Source organism: Heteronotia binoei, chromosome 6, assembly GCF_032191835.1.
Source record: "Heteronotia binoei isolate CCM8104 ecotype False Entrance Well chromosome 6, APGP_CSIRO_Hbin_v1, whole genome shotgun sequence".
In the NCBI taxonomy this organism is placed as follows: Eukaryota; Metazoa; Chordata; class Lepidosauria; order Squamata; family Gekkonidae; genus Heteronotia; species Heteronotia binoei.
The window spans coordinates 111,845,454-111,862,638 of NC_083228.1; the positions used below are offsets into that span (position 1 = coordinate 111,845,454).

A 17,185-nucleotide genomic window follows, 5' to 3' on the forward strand; every position below is an offset into this window, starting at 1 on the left:
CTATAACATCAGTAAAGAAAATAGGTGGCAAGCTGGTGAGTTGGGGGAAGAACACACAAAGTTCATCCTCTCAGGGTTATATGTTTCTGAATGGCTATCTCAAATGTTGTTTGACCTGATCAAGAATCTCTCAGTATCCCATTTGTGCCTATTATTACTTACTAAGTGGATCTCTCTCAGGTCACTTGTCAGCAAATTAGTGAGTGTTCCCTGGACCGAAAAGCAGAAGCTTTTAGTACTGACTTGTGCAGTCTGGCAAGCTATTAATGCTGGAATCCAGTCTAAATTATCTTTTGCACTAAAAGATCCCAGTAGAGAAGAGAGAGTGACAGATGAAGAAGTATGCCTGCACACAAAAGCTTATACCTTGAAGAAACTTCCGTTGGTCTTAAAGGTGCCTCAGGACTCAAAATATGTTCAGAAGGCATCCTTGTCCAACATTTCTGTCTAGTCTGAGAAATTAAAAACAAAAACAAACACAGATAGATGGTGGTTTACCTCACATGGAAATCATTACAGAAGATCTGGTTATATCAATTTACAGTGGTTAGCACATAGCCTCATGTGAATTGTAGACTCAGGATCATAATGATTCTCATTCCAGAGCACTGGATCATGTGGATCCATTGTTAGAAGATGCAGCTTTAAGCATGCAAGACAAGAAGCCACTGCAGAGGACATTGAAGCTAGTCAGATAGGGATATGGCTACTACTATTCTACTAAAAGTTGCTTCCTTGCTTGTCCTCATAATGAAACTCTCAGGCTGGGTGGCTTGCCGCTTTTTTACACTCCCCCCACCCCCCGTCAGCTAGGTAGTTAGAAGCATGGACCTTTCTAATAGTGTAATCTCCCTAAATAAATAGCCTCTTTACTTAATTGACCTTGGTTTACAGAACAGTTCTTTATTTACAAAAGCTAACTTTGCCCTGAACAGGATAGTCCAGGCTTGTGTGATCTTGTCAGACCTCAGAAGCTAAGCAGGGTCAGCCCTGACTAGTATTTAGATGGGAGACCTCCAAGGAATACCAGGGTCATGATGTGGAGGCAGGCAATGGCAAACCACCTTTGAGCTTCTCTTGCCTTGAAAACTCTGTGGGGTGACCATAAGTCATCTGTAACTCAGTGGCACATTCCACTAGTGGGGGCATTTTCCTATGGCTGGAGGAATATTCTCTTGCATCATCAGAAAGACTGCTGATCCTGTGCATTTAGGGGGAGGTATTTGTGAATTTCCTGCATCGTGCAGGGGGTTGGAGTGGAGGTCCCTTCCAAAGCTATGATTCTATGCTTGCAACAAAGAAAAGCAACACCAGCAGGAGAATGGATCCTAGGAACCCAAGCTAATGTTTTAGGCTTTTCTTAGTGATAAAGTGTTTTTTCTCCCAAGGATGTTTGGACCCTGGAGCAAATTTTTGCAAGGTAGAATTGATTGTGTGAAATGTATAAAACCATTTTCATCTGCCAGAGTTATAACTAGGCACTTTTACATCTGTAACTCATAAGGTTAATCTTTCTTTGTTTTCACAAGCTGCTATTGATCTCAGAGGAGGGAAACCTCTCATTGACATATTGTACACTATTAATGACTGGCCTGTAGCAACAGACAACTGGGACCAAACATATGGTAGGACAGCTATGCTGATTTCTCCACAATACATAGTTTTTTTCCACAAATCATGGTGAAGAGATGTCTTAGTAAACATGCCAACTGTATGTTTTTTCATTGTCCTTAGGTACCAGTTGGACAGCTGAGAAGTCTATTTCACTGCTGAATGCCAAGTATGGGAAAAGGGTTATCATTAACCTGTTTGTTGGCACAGATGATAAGAACTCCACACAACACATACTTCATGTAAGTTTACAACTCTTAGAAAAGGTCTAAAACTTTTTCAAACTGTCATGGATCCTTGACTCATGCAGAGATGTTGTTCACTTAAGCTATGCTTCACTGCCATCACAATTAAACTGTGAGGCTGATGGTGGCCCTAAATACACCAGAAGCAACTGTGTGGTAGCTACTTTCTGTGTGACCCACCTTATTTTCTATAAACATGTATCTATCCCATTCTGATTTTCATGGATATACCCATATCTTCTATTAAATTGTTCTGGTCAGCCTAAACCAAGGTTATATGAAAGCTTCTGTGGGAGAAACTTCCTCAAGAATTAAGTTGCATTTATGTAACAGACTTATGCTTACACTGTGACTTCACAGGCAGTCTTTTATTAATTTTAATGTTCAGGAATAACATGAAGCTCAATGTTGACTGCTACAGAGGGTGTTTGGGGTACTGTAGGCAATGGTTTGTTCCCTGCCCTATGATTGTATTCCATTTCGCTCTTGTTTTGTTCTTTTGCATTACCAGTGGCAGTCAGTGAGGGAACATGATGTGTAAATATGTGGTTGCAGAGTGACCAGAAGTTTCCTGTGAAGACTCAGGTCACTGTTGACAATAGCTCATGCAGTGTGCCAGTAGTCTGTTAACAATTAGAAATCTGAGCAATGCTGAGTCACCTGTTCTGTGCTTCTGATGTCCTTCACAGCAGCTACTAATAAGGTCATGTGCTCTCTCCCCTCAGTCATATTCAGTGGCAGCAAAATCTTCATTCCCTCAGTGACCACTTCTTCTCTTTTTTGGAAGTAGAATTTTAATAAAGAATGTTATTTTTTCTTCTTATCACAAATTCAAGTTGATTGCCTCTCTTCTGCTTTTTGGGGGTGGTGTTAGAAGCATTCATCTTGTACATGTTCTCTTCCAATTATTGAACTCTAGACCATTTACCACACAATCCTAAACAGTATTACCCATTGTAAGCCCGCTGACTTTAGTGATCTTAAAAGGATACAAAGGTCTGATTAAAAGAGATGTTAAATGTGAGTTGGGTTGGGGAAAAGTCTAACCCAGCTTGAATTTCAGTATGACCAGCACTCACCTTCAAAACTGGGGTGGTAGTGGTGAATGGGCTCCTGAGTGTGCATATGAAGGGAGAGAAGGCTTTTTCATTCTCTGCCTTCTACTCAGCACACTTTTGCAGACAGAAAAGGATTGTGGAGGGTGGGCTGTTTGTCTTATCTCACTTCCACATGTCTTCTGGGCAGACCTAGGGAACTGGCAGTAAGACAAAAAGCCCATTCCTCGTAGCCCTTTTTTGTCTGTAAAAGTGCATTGAGCTTCCTCTGTGCACACTTAATGTAATCTAATTAGATCCTAACTCTCTTTAGGAATGCACTATTAGTTTAGAAAAACATATGATGATGTTTTGTCAGTTCTTTTGACAAATATCTTTTGAAACTGGTTTTATAGATTGATCAGCCTGGACTTGGACTGCCCTCCCGGGACTACTATGAATGCACTGGGTTGTACAAGGAGGTAAGCCTTACCCTGCAGATCTGGAAAGGACTTCCTACATATCTTTTTAACAAACATAAGTCTTGCCGCCAAAGTCTTGCCACCAAGTTGCCTGCTGACTGACCTGTTCAGAAGCCTCACTAAGAACATAAGAGAAGCCATGTTGGATCAGGCCAATGGCCCATCCAGTCCAACACCCTGTGTCACACAGTGGCCACACACACACACACACATATACACACTGTGGCTAATAGCCACTGCTGGACCTCTGCTCCATATTTTTATCTAACCCCCTCTTGAAGCTGTCTATGCTTGTAGCTGCCACCACCTCCTGTGGCAGTGAATTCCACATGTGAATCACCCTTTGGGTGAAGAAGTACTTCCTTTTATCTGTTTTTACCTGACTGCTTAGCAATTTCATCGAATGCCCATGAGTTCTTGTATTGTGAGAAAGGGAGAAAAATATTTCTGTCTCTACTTTCTCCATCCCATGCATTATCTTGTAAACCTTTATCATGTCACCCTGCAGTCGATGTTTCTCCAAGCTAAAGAGCCCCAAGCTATTCTCACTGAGAAGAGTGTGCCTGTATTAGGGTGTTACCTTGATAATCAAGAAGGAGTGGTACCCCAAAATATTTTTAACTGTTTATTGTTTTTGTGTGTGTCACCTTGGGGACCCTGATCAAAACATTAAAATGTTTTGAATGAACAAATAAATAGAAATATATAGGGAACATATCCATGGTTTGAAAATGTCTTTGATTCATTGTACCCCAGTTCCATCATGCAACAATAAATCATACTTCCAAATTCTATATAAAATTGTTCAGTGCTCCCTATGCCGAACCTTTTCACATGCGGTGAATTCCTACATACATATAATTTTCATATAAAATTATATATATGTATATATATATATATTAAATTAGAGAGAGCCATCTGAAGTAGAAAACCCTAATGAATTTTTTGCAATTGCTTGTACATGTACATGCACACTCATTTATGTGCCCCATTAACAAGAACTTAATTTCATTTGGAGTTCTCATGCACAAGATGCATTGAAATGAACCAGAGGTGCACAAGAGCATTCTGATTGTGCTCTGTCTCCCTTGATCCAATGACAGAGGTCATGTGTGCACACCTGTGTTTCATTGTATATACCCATAGCAGATACTGTAATCCAGGGGTGGCCAGCGGTAGCTCTCCAGATGTTTTTTGCCTACAACTTCCATCAGCCCCAGCCATTGGCCATGCTGGCTGCGGCTGATAGGAGTTGTAGGCAAAAAACATCTGGAAAGCTATCGTTGGCCACCCCTGCAGTGTAATCAGTTCCATTCACAAGTGCATAGAATTTTCCTTTGTGGAAATCGGTATCTATGTCTACTGTTTGAACTAGTTTGGTGTGGTGGTTAAGTGCACAGACTCTTATCTGGGAGAACGGGGTTTGATTCCCCACTCCTCCACTTGCAGCTGCTGGAATGGCCTTGGTTCAGCTATAGCTCTATCGCAAAGCCTGTCCTGTGAGAGCTCTCTTAGCCCCACCTACCTTACAGGGTGTTTGTTGTGGGAGAGGAGATTGTGACCCTCTCTGAGATTCAGAGTGGAGAGCGGAATATAAATCCAATGCCTTCTTCTTCTTCATCATCTTCTTCTTCTGTGGTAGACTGTGGTGGAATATGGATGGTAAGTATACAACTGACATTAAACCAAAGGGACATCAAAAAACTTTCATCACAAAAGTTGTTGCAGACCTCCAAAACATATATAGAGATTACTGGACTCCACTGCTGGGATTATTATTCCTGGAACATGCATCTGGTCTGCTCCCAGATCATCTGTTTAATGTGATAGTCTGGATGCAGTATTTATAGAAACTCTAATTATGAAGGCTGGTTAGGAAATGCTGTTTAAGTGGTAGGTTTTAAATACAGGCTAGTAAATATCTAATTACACATAATAGAAGCTTGGTAGACGGTTGTGGTTGGTCATATTAGGCATGCAGCAATTTGCCACAAGGGGATACATAAAAAGTGATGTTTTTAGTTGTTTATTGTTGTTCAGATTATTTCCAGATGAACAGTTATGTATTTTTTTTCCTAGCCATGTATAACTAACCATTTATGCTCCTCTTCAACAACAATAACTCAGCAAAGCCTTCAAGTAAGACATAGGTTCATAACTAAGAGCAGAATGATATTAGGCTCAACTTGGGGCTCCCACTGAAATTTGCATCCATGTGTCAAATTATGGCTCAAGGTCCTGCTCACTGTGATTTCACATATTGGATGATTTACCTTGTGCTGTGACATCACCATATTGTGCATTTCCCCAAATGCCCACTTCCCACTTCAAAGCAGTGACTGCCACTTTTATGGACAGGGAGACATACAGTATCATGACAGTTTGGTGTAGTGGTTAAGTGCGTGGACTGGGAGAACCGGGTTTGATTCCCCACTCCTCCACTTGCAGCTGCTGGAATGGCCTTGAGTCAGCCATAGCTCTGGCAGAGACTGCCCTTGAAATGGCAGCTGCTGTGAGAATCCTTTCAGCCCCACCCACCTCACAGGAGGTCTGTTGTGGGGGAGGAAGATAAAGGAGATTGTGAGCCACTCTGAGATTCGGAGTGGAAGGTAAGATATAAATCTAATATCTTCTTCTTCATCATCAACATCATTATATGGGAGAAGTGATCTTCTATAGAAGAGAGGGAAAGAGAGAAAAAGTAGTACATGTATACCCTTGGCTGTTCTACCTAATGTCCAGACCAGAATTACTAAAATAATTTGTTGTGGTTTTTTCCCCACTTGCAGGCATGTTCAGCCTACGTTGATTTCATGATTTCTGTAGCAAAACTGATCCGCACTGAAAGAAATCTCACCATCAATGAGACCCAGATTTCTATGGAAATGAAAAGAATCATGGATTTGGAAAAAGAAATTGCAAATGTGAGTTACTCCCTCCTATATGCACCATTTTTTTTTATAGAATTGGTCGACTCCTACCCGTACTCTAAATGATGTTTGACTTGTCTTGAGAGTTAAATGAAATCCCAGGCAAAGGAAGATATAAAGCAGTTCACTGGACAACCTGTGAATCTGATGGGACCCATCTGATGGGACCACCTCTGACTTGTGAGCGGCTATATACTAATGTTCATGCCAAGGTATACCCACTATGCACACTTGCTTAAGGTACCATAACATTTTGTACACTTCATTTTTGCAAAATAATGGGTTGGAGCTTGCAGAGGCAGATCCCCCCCTGCCTTCCACTTTGCCCAGAATTCCTTTGTGTGCCCCAAAATGGCAGTACTGTGCATTTATGGCCTCCTAGATAAAATGTGATATATATAGAGAGAGAGCTACCATAAGAAGATGGAATCATGTGAAATCACTGCCTCTCACTTCTTCTAGTGAAAAGTTTGCTCTGCTAAGCTTTTTCAGTGAGTGGGGGATGTTATGGGGAAGATTTTGTCTGTCCCTTCTCTGTATTGAAGCTCTTGTGCATTTTGTTTAGGAAAGTCCTTATATTCATAACATCACCTTTTGTGGGGGAGGGTCACAAGAAGTTTCTGGAGAAAGGAGAAGGTGGGAAGGATTTATCCCCATGCACTAGGGTTGCCAGCTCCAGGTTGGGAAATACCTGTAGATTATGGGGGTGGAGCCTAAGAAGGGTAGGTTTGGTGAGGGGAAGGATTTCAATGGCTATAATGCCATAGAGTCGACCTCCCAGGGTGGACATTTTCTCCAGGTGAACTGATGTGTACCACCCAGAGATCCGTTGTAATCCCAGAAGATCTCCAGCCACCACCTGGAGGTTGGCAACCTTACCATGCACATATTGTTCCTAAGAACCACCCCAGTGGGGCTTGTTTTTTTTGGGATTTGGAACAGATTGCTAGATATGCAAGTTAAGGGTCTGAAATCCCTATCTTGGTGAGGTTGTCTCACATCTTCTCTCAGGGTATGTCCAAACAACATCTTTTTGTGTTCTTGGTTTGGTAAAGTACCAGACAACTAAATGCTAGAAAAATAGATCGGGGATAACATGTATGTGTTTCTTCCAGGAATGTGAAAAGAAGACCTTCCTTTAAAAACATTAATGTGCAGAGTTATAAACCTTATAATACTGTAATTATTGTTAAGCGTAATTCATTTTACAAAATGCCACATTTAAGGTGAATTTATGGATGCAATATAAGAATTATGGAGTAAACAAAGATTTGAACATTGTCCTATTTGTAATATTAGCAGTAAATTAAAATGCTAGCGCTGAATAAATTTTCCTGTTTTTGGCAACAACCTCAGATATCATTCAATAACTCATAAACATCATCAGGTGTATGATTTCAGAAATATCATTTCTTTTTATGAAGACTTCTCTGTTCTATGTTTTTTTAAATTAATTTTAAAAGATCTCTTTTGTGTTAAGGCTACAACCAAATCTGATGAGAGGGTTGACCCCCTTCTGCTATACCACAAAATGACATTTGATGATGTCCAAAAGAACTTCACTTTGGAAATCAATCACCAGGTAAAAGATCAACCAGGCATTATTTTCAGCTTCAGCCAGCACTGGTCATTAGAGTTACACAATATTTTAAACAACTTAGGGTTAGATTCTTTGACTTCCACTAAGCGGGTTCCTGTGAGTTTCCTTCAAGGAAGAAAAGTTTCCTTCAAGGGAGAAAAGTTTCCTCTGATGGAGAAAAGTCCTGATTTGTTGAAATTGTCTGTTGGAGCAAGACTTGGTGGAAGAGAGTCATAGAATCCAACCTTTATTTCTGAACATGAACATTTTGGATTGTGTGTGTGTGTGTGTGGGTTTTTTTTTTTGGGGGGGGGGGGAGGTGGGCTGTTATATGCTGAATCTGTGGCAGGAAAATAAGAAAAGGTCCCCAACTGAAAGCAGAGATTTTAGGAAGAGATTGTAACCCCTGCCCTTCTTTTTTTCCCTCCCAAAGAGTTGATCACCAGTTTTTTTGTTGGAGTGTGTGGAAGGGTTCAGTAGCTGAATCAGAGAAAAATTATGCATAGAACACTGTTTGCCCATGCAGTTCCATATTCCTTATATCAATATCGCACATAAGCCAGATGTTTTTAAAGCATATAAAATATCATATCTCTTAGTTCAATCATGATAAAGTTCAATCATGATCCACTTGTTCATGATTGTAAGTCAAACATTCATACATAAGCAGTTTCTTCATCACAAACAACAGAGGTTTGGCATATTTTTATCACGAACATTTATCTCATTTACATTCAGGGGGAAAAGGTAATGTCTCACATTTTTAAAGAACTATGGTGCAAAGGCTGAATTCTTTGGCACTCCTAAGCTAATTACTGCTCTATCAAGTGATTAAGGGAGCAACCCTAACAAATCCTATTCAGCATCTTACACAGTTCTGATTAATGGGGCTTAATTCCAGGATAGTGCTCCTAGAATTGCACTGTAAAGGATTCCCCCCACACTAGGCTACATTCTGGGAGGGAAGGTATAGCCCAATCTTGTCGGATCTCAGAAGTTAAATTGGGTTAGTACTTCAAGGAAGGCTCTGCAAAGGAAAGCAATGACAAACCACATTTCCTTCTCGCTTGCCTTGGTATCCCCTTGCTGGGGTTGCCATAAATTAGCTGCAACTTGACAATGTTTTACACAAAGGGACTACATGCTAACCAATTGTTTGCTATTAAATTTAGTTACTTATGACCAAGACTTCAATATAAGTGCCTTCATGAGATACTGAAGCAAATATTTCATAATTCACAATTTAACTAGGGATGCTCAGATACTGGCCAGTTTGGTTCACTTCCTGTTCATTGGTCACAAACAGGGAGCTGACTTCTTGATGATCAATTCAGATGTTTGTCTATACATTCATGGCTTCTAAGCAGATTGCTTTACTATATTCCTTCTATCAATGTTGAATAGAGCAGTGTGCTTTTTGCACATGGTTATTCTTACACACTCAGTTGAATTCTGCTTCCCCCATTGTTCTTGCTGCATATAGACACTTTCACAATGCTGACCAGAGTAGACCAACAACCTCTATATGTTTGCACCCAAGCCAAAAATAAACCAGAACTTTCCTTTTTCAGGTCAGCTGCAGGATACCTGAAAAACCCCAAACAATTCCAAATTCAGGGAGTAATGGAAATTTATCTCCTGAAATTTGGAGATCTTTTGGAGGAAGTTAGTCTGTCAAACAGCAGTTTGATGACATCTCCCTCCCTTTAAATTTTAAAGGTCCATTATTTTCATGGAAATAGACCTGGCCAGGTCTTCCCATAGAAAATAATATTCCCTTAAACATTAAAGGAATTGAGGCAAGATCAGTTCTCTCTCTCTCTCTCTCTCTCTCCCCTCCAGCCTTTGGGAGGCAGGGGAAACAGGGACAACTGCTAAAATGGCCCTGAATTTTTGAGACCAAAAAAAAAAAAAAAACTCACACAGTAAGGAGAGTTCTGAAAGTTCAGAATAGCTAAAAGCATTCCCTCCCCAAATCCAGATCCAAAATTAATCCAAACCTTTTTTATATGTACATCACCTGGAACCTCACCAACAATGCCATGCTAAGCAAGTTATTTCTTTCCATTAAAGCTTAGAAGGGTGTATTCAATTTAAGATGGGACTGCAGGCCCCTTACTCAGCTGTCTGTAGATCTTTTGCCTTCACTGGAGATTAGATAGTCATGTTCTGATCTCAGCTGTTAGTAAAAGATTAGGATTAACAGACAGAGAGATGGTGTCTCTTTCCCAAACTTCCTTCTGTTTGTCTGAGTAAGGGTACAGTTTTAATTTCAGCTATAATGACATGATAGGCTTCATTTGTTCATAGGTAAAACAGATTCATAGGATTAGATTTCAAGCTAAAAGGAATTCCCCCTCTCCTCTGGCATACTGTGTATCTTGGAATTCAGTTAGTGAGTATTCTGTAGATAACTACAGCCAGTACAAACTATATGATAATTTTATGGTCATTCCCAGTATATGATATAAATTTTTCAGCAGCAGTTGAACGAGCAGTTGATGGATGACATGCAGCAGCAGTCAGTATTTACTGAGATCCAACAGATAACTTGCAATAGCATTCAGTAAATTTTTGTATTAACTTCATGCAGTCTTTTTAACAAATCAAGAAACATTCCCTTAGATGGGACTTTAAAAATCCAAACAGTGGCATTTCAAATTTTCACGCCAGGTTTTGATTCTTGTTGACCATATTTTGATATCCAGTTTCAGTAGCAAAATTATAAAATATGAATTTTAAAAAATGTCTTTAATTAAGGAACCCAGAACTGTTTTTTGGAATCAGAGTTTTAAATTGTTTTACAGCTTACCAAGCTAAAATATATCAAATTCAACTTCCTTTATTGCCTGCTGGCGAAACAATGCTAATGGAAAATTTATGAACAGAGGTTTATTGTTGTTTATGAACTGAGTAATATTTTCTTGATACTTAATGAGGAATTTGTTTACAGTAGCAGTCTGGCTGTGGAATGCCAAAAGAAAGAATGCAAAGCTAAATGGCATTTTTATACGAAATAGGATGCAGTCCTAAAATCACTGGGACTAGGCCCCATTGAATTAAATGAGATTTACTTCTGTGTCAGCCTGCTTGGAATTGCTTCCATAAGGTGAACTCTTAAGTAGAGTTACACGCAAGGCTTTTTTTGTAGCAGGGACTCCTTTGCATATTAGGACACATACCCCTGATGTAGCCAATCCTCCAAGAGCTTTCAGGGCTCTTAGTACAGGGCTGCTGTAAACTCCAGGAGGAATGGCTACATCAGGGGTGTGTGGCTTAACATGCAAAGGAGTTCCTGCTACAAAAAAAAAACCCTGGTTACACCCTTCTATGTCCAGTGGTGATGTCCATGAACTTTGAAGAGTATACCTCTTTTCAGGATTGCATTGATAGATTGGTTGCACGTATATACACCTGAAGCTGAATTCCCCCAAATAATCATTTCTCATTGCGAAATATGCTAGTGACAGGGAAGATATTTATTACACAAATATACTCAGGGCTTTTTTTGAGCAGGAATGCACAGGAACACAGTTCCGGCTGGCTTGGCATCAGGGGGTGTGGCCTAATATGCAAATAAGTTCCTGCTGAGCTTTTTCTGCAAAAAAAGCCCTGTGTGAAACAAAGGTGAAGTTGGGGGTGTGGCCAAATATGCAAATAAGTTCCTGCTGGGCTTTTTCTACAAAAATAACCCCTGAATATACTGAAATGTTTCACTAAGATAGTTTGTATTCATACCAGTAGCTTCCCCCCTCCCTTAAATTGCACCTGACATAGCAAGTAGGGTTTTCATGGCAAGAGACATTCAGAGGTGGTTTCCCATTGCCTCCCTCTGCATAGGAACACTGAACTTCCTTGCAAGTACTCACAAGGGCTGAGCCTTCTTAACTTCTGAGATTTGATGAGACCTGGGAATTCTGTGCATGCACTGGAAGACTGGTGTGTGCTTAACTTTTTCTTGTATGCAATATATATAGTGTAGTGACAGGCATAGTCTTTTTTCCTTTATTTAAAAATAAAGTATTCACATATATGTGATTTCTGTTCACATCATCCATCACACTGTATACATGGTGGAATTGTAAGCATATGCTTATTTCTATATTGTATGTACAGAATCTAGGCAGTGAACCCTAAGACAGCATTGAATTTCCAAAAAAAATGGATAATGATGGAGTTTAAACATGTCAGGAAGAGAAATCCTGTTGTCAATTATTCATATAAATAAAAGCAAATTATACCTGTACTGTTATGAGAGAGGAGCATCACTTGGACTCACAAAGGCCCCTTTTTTGTTATTATTTGACATGTTCCAGTGCTGAGTCTTTGCATTCTCAGTTTCCACAGCTGAAAGCCCTGCTAGACCATGTTGGTGGAATATAAATTCAGTACATAAAGAAATGAAAAATAATCAAAGCTGTGAAGACACCAGACCAAAAAAGAAAAGAAAAAATGGAAGGGAAGAACATAAAACTTTACAATTAATATTCACATCACAAATTGTACAACGATAATCACTACAAGTAAAGTACTAGTCTGTTAGGGTTTTTGGTAACCCTCAGGCAAACCCATGGATAAAGCTGACATAAACTGCAGGACTTTTAAAAACAGAATGCACAGGAACTCCAGCTGGAACAAACAAGAATGCAGTTTCAGCTGGCTTGGTGCCAGGGGGTGTGGCCTAATATGCAAATGAGTTCCTGCTGGGCTTTTTCTACAAAAAAGGCCTTGCTAAACTGTATTCTGAGTTGTATTTTTAACCTAAGCCAAAGTGTGTGTATATTTAAGTCCCCTACAGTATCTAAATATATCCAAGTAGTCAGCCATATTGGTCTGAAGTAGTAGAACAAAATATGAGTCAAGTTGCACCTTTAAGACCAACTTAGTTTTATTCAGAACGTAAGATTTCATGTGATTGGATCTTAAATTTATACCAGTTTGCATTCTGAGCCACTGACTACCAGCTATGTGTGGCTTTGCTCACTGTACCGGATTCCTCATCTGATGAAGTGTGCTTAAAGAGCACATGAAAGCTTACGTTCTGAATAAAACTAAGTTGGTCTTAAAGGTGCAACTTGACTCCTATTTTGTTCTAGTATCTAAATATGCAGATCATGAAAGCACACACATGAGTCTTTGCATTCTAAATTTCCACAGCTGAAAGCTCTGCTGGACCATGTTGGACCATGGTGGGGGGGAGAACAGTGGGAGGGCTTCTAGTGTCCTGGCCCCACTGATGGACCTCCTAATGGCACCTGGGTTTTGGGCCACTGTGTGACACAGAGTGTTGGACTGGATGGGCCATTGGCCTGATTCAACATGGCTTCTCTTTTGTTCTTATGATGCGGAATGTTTCTTTTGATTAGATTCACCCTACCCTTTTTCACACTTAATAATTCACACCAGTACTGTTCTTTCATATTTTTCCCCAGCTTGAAACAACTAAAACTATGTTTTGAACCTAAGATATTAGAAAACTAATGCACATTTTCATAAAGTAAAACATCTAATGCCAATAATTTCTAATATTCTTTGTATCTTGGGATATTTTTCTTCCCGAAGAACACATCTCTGTACTGAGGAAAATATTTTTTCCAGGTTATCAGGAGAGGTCATCAGATTGTCAGCGGGGGCAATATCTCTCTAGAGTATTTAAATTTGCTTCCCTAGACCAGCACTTTCTGTAAACAAATATCAAAACAAAATCAGTATATTTCTGGAGTTGCTTTGTACCTCATACACTTTTCATAATGGAAAGAGAACTGTTAAGTAGTAAATGCTGTACTTTGGGAACATTGTTTACTAATGGGCAGGTGACAGTGTTCAAACAGGGGAAAGTTGCAGAGCAGTTTCTGTATACATTCTGCTGTATTCAGGATTACTACAGTACACTGAACATATCCTGAACTAGGGTGGCCAACTCTGGGTTGGCAAACACCTGGATCCTGCCAAGGGCAGGGTTTGAGAAAGGGAGGAACCTCAGTATAATATAATGCCATAGAGTGAACCCTCCAAAGCCATAATTTTCTCCAAGGAAACTGATCTTGGTCCTCATGAGATCAGTTATAATAGCTGGAGATCTCTAGGGGCCATTTAGAGGTAGGCAATGCTATACTTAACTGTGTTGTCTTTCTCTTCCTAGCAATTCGACTGGTTAACATTTGTAAATTATGTAATGACAGCTGTGAACATCAGTATTCAAAATACAGAAGATGTGATCGTTTATGCTCCAGAATATCTAATCAAACTAAAGCCTATTCTTATTAAATACACTCCCAGGTAGCTATGCCAGTTATATATATATTTTTTAAAAAAAATCGTTTCTGTGTTACTAGTATCCCACAGTTCTAGGGACACAGCCAGTTTATTTCTGCCATTTTATTTTTCAGAGAACTTCAAAACTACATGAGCTGGCGATACATAATGGATCTGGTAAACACTCTAAGCCAAAACTACAAGGACACAAGATCTACTTACCGTAAGGTGCATAAATTCACATTTTTGAGTATTTAATAGTTGAGATTTGTAATACAAAGTCAATGAACGAGCTCAGTGATGTGTAGTAACTGAGAGAGCCATTGTGGTGTAGTGGTTAAGAACAGTGAATAATAATAATAACAACATTTTGTTTATATCCCGCCCTCTCCGCCGAAGCAGGCTCAGGGCGGCTTAGTGGACTCTAATCTGATGAACCAGGTTTGATTCTTCACTTCTCCTCCACATGAAGCCCACTGAGTGACCTTGGGCCACTCACAGTTCTCTCGGAACACTCTCAACTCACCTACCTCACAAGGTGCCTGTTGTGGGGAGAGAAAAGTGGGGTAGAAAAACCACCTCTTCTACTGGGTAAAACAAGAAGTTCTAGATATTTGCTGAACCTTCTTCTATTGATCTATAATACCATAATCCAAGGAGATCCATAAGAAGGTTTTTGAGTTTGTATCAGTTACTGGATCAAGAACAAAGGGATGTGCGTCAGAAGATATTTCTGACTGCCCACACTGCAATGCTGATTGGATATGCACTCAAATGCACATCCCCATCCATACTGAAATCCAGCTAATCATACCTAAATGCAGGGGTGGAATTCTAGCAGGAGCTCCTTTGCATATTAGGCCACACCTCCCTGATGTAGCCAATCCTCCAAGAGCTTACAAAGCTCTTTTTTGTAAGCTCTTGAAGGATTGGCTGCATCACAGGGGTGTGGCCTAATATGCAAAGGAGCTCCTGCTAGAGTTCCACCCCTGCCCAAATTCCTTTTGTATATATGACTAGAGCTAGATTGGGATATGCAGGGCTCTTTTTGTAGCAGGAACTCCTTTACATATTAGGCCACACACCCCTGATGTAGCCAATCCTCCTGGAGCTTACAGTAGGCCCTGTACTAAGAGCCCTGTAAGCTCTTGGAGGATTGGCTACATCAGGGGTGTGTGGCCTAATATGTAAAGGAGTTCCTGCTGCAAAAAAGCCCCAGGGATATGTATATATAATTTCTATAATGTTTAGGAAGCATCTGTGAAATGATTATGGTTTTGAGAGGCACGCATGTCAAAATGTTGGTGTCCTACCAAACCCCCAAACTGTTCTTTATACCCTCTTAAGGAAAAAAAAAAATCTGCTTTTCTACCATGGACCTCAAGGACATTGCCTTTTATTCTATGGTGAAGTATATTAGAGAAAAAGAAGAGTAGGTTTTTTTGACCCTGCTTTGCTCTTCCTGAAGGAGTCTCCAAGTGGCTTACAATCACATCCCTTCCTCTCCCCATAACAGGCACCTTGTGAGGCAGGTGGGGCTAAGAAAGTTCTGAGAGCTGTGACTGGCCCAAGGTCACCCAATAAGCTTCCGGTAGAGGAGTGGGGAATCAAACACAGTTCTCCAGATTAGAGTATGCCGCTCTTAACCACTACACCATGCTGGCTCTCAGCATGAGCAATGGAGTGAGCAATGAAGACTGATCTAGGATTTCCCAGTGAATTTCACTAGTTGAATATGGAATTGGACTCAACCTTCAAGTCCAACAGTCTCCACTACTATGTCACACCAACTCTCCCAAGATGTGAAAAGTTTCCAAAGAGGAAACATTTGCCAATTCATCCACAAAGAGGAAACATTTGCCAATTCATCCACACTATTTTATTATTTTTTTTAAAGACTCTTGCGCTTAATTGTCAAACCGCTTTTTGAACATGGGGAAACTCAACAATTTAAAATTTCTTCAAGGGCAGTGTGAAAAAAGAGAGATATCCATGCATTCTTTTTGGATCCTGGCCATTTCCTGTGATCTACACTTGTATATTTGTAAGTCAATCAAACATGATTCATTGTTATTATGTTGGAGAACAGTATCGTTCTCATGCAAATAATAACAATCCCTCAACTTAGTTTGGCTTTCTACATGTTTTCCCACATTAGAGAAGCCTTAAAGCTAAACCCTAACTGCTATAAACCAGTGACTCAAGGATGCCTGCAGGCTCACAAGATCGTCCAAACAGAGAGAGGTGCCCCTGTTCTTTCATCTGGGCAATGCTACACCTACCTTTCAGAACCCCCACAGTACACACAGACCTGCCGGAGTACAATGAAGAATAGTCCCTGCATGCATCAAGCTCTTCACTTGCTCCTTTGGAGCACACATAAGATGGTCATGCTCAGAAAGAGCTGGGTGTTGCAACTCTACCTGAAAGTGTCCCACAGCGCTCAGTATGGACAACGTAACAGTACATACAGGCCATCATATAGATCATGTTTTCTCAACTTTTTATTTATTCACTTGCTTGCTTCATTTATAATTCTCCTTCTTGTTGGACTCAAAGTGGATCACACAATTAAAAACAACGAAATAAATGGTATTGTGCATACGACCAATGGTGGGGGCAGACTAGATTAAAAAAAAAAATTAGACTACAGTGAACTCTAGAAAAGAGTTTTTCCCCCTACCATAGTGTATTTAGTCAGCTGTTTAATCAGGTTGTAGCCAATATTCAGGTGTACCCCAATGAATATACATAAATTACAGCCCAAATATTAGGGTTCAGTGTTTTTCATGTGGTTGTGTTCTGTGACAAATTAATCAATGTATTGTTTAAGTTCTGTGGGTGCCGAAGTTTTTTTGGAAATTGCTATTTCAAGTCAAACAAGATGAGAGGCTAAAAGATTCTTAAGGTGATCACAGATCAGCACTTTGGACTGACTCAGAGACACCTCAGAAATTGACCAAAAAAATCCTTCCACACACAAACATCTGCCCCTGTCCCATATACACCCCATGAGGCACAGTGACTTTAGAATAAGATCCCACAAGTA

The 17,185-nt window shown here is 40.1% G+C and overlaps 1 protein-coding gene across 1 annotated transcript in view; it reads left to right on the forward strand.

The window, feature by feature from the left end:
• The window catches only part of MME (membrane metalloendopeptidase), a 100,589-nt gene that overhangs the window by 40,300 nt on the left and 43,104 nt on the right, over positions 1-17,185 (forward strand). The window contains exons 6-12 of the mRNA XM_060242368.1: positions 1,530-1,625; positions 1,735-1,853; positions 3,307-3,372; positions 6,162-6,296; positions 7,783-7,884; positions 14,024-14,160; positions 14,271-14,364. Of these exons, the coding sequence (XP_060098351.1) occupies positions 1,530-1,625; positions 1,735-1,853; positions 3,307-3,372; positions 6,162-6,296; positions 7,783-7,884; positions 14,024-14,160; positions 14,271-14,364 (749 nt within the window). The remainder of the gene's footprint in view (positions 1-1,529; positions 1,626-1,734; positions 1,854-3,306; positions 3,373-6,161; positions 6,297-7,782; positions 7,885-14,023; positions 14,161-14,270; positions 14,365-17,185) is intronic.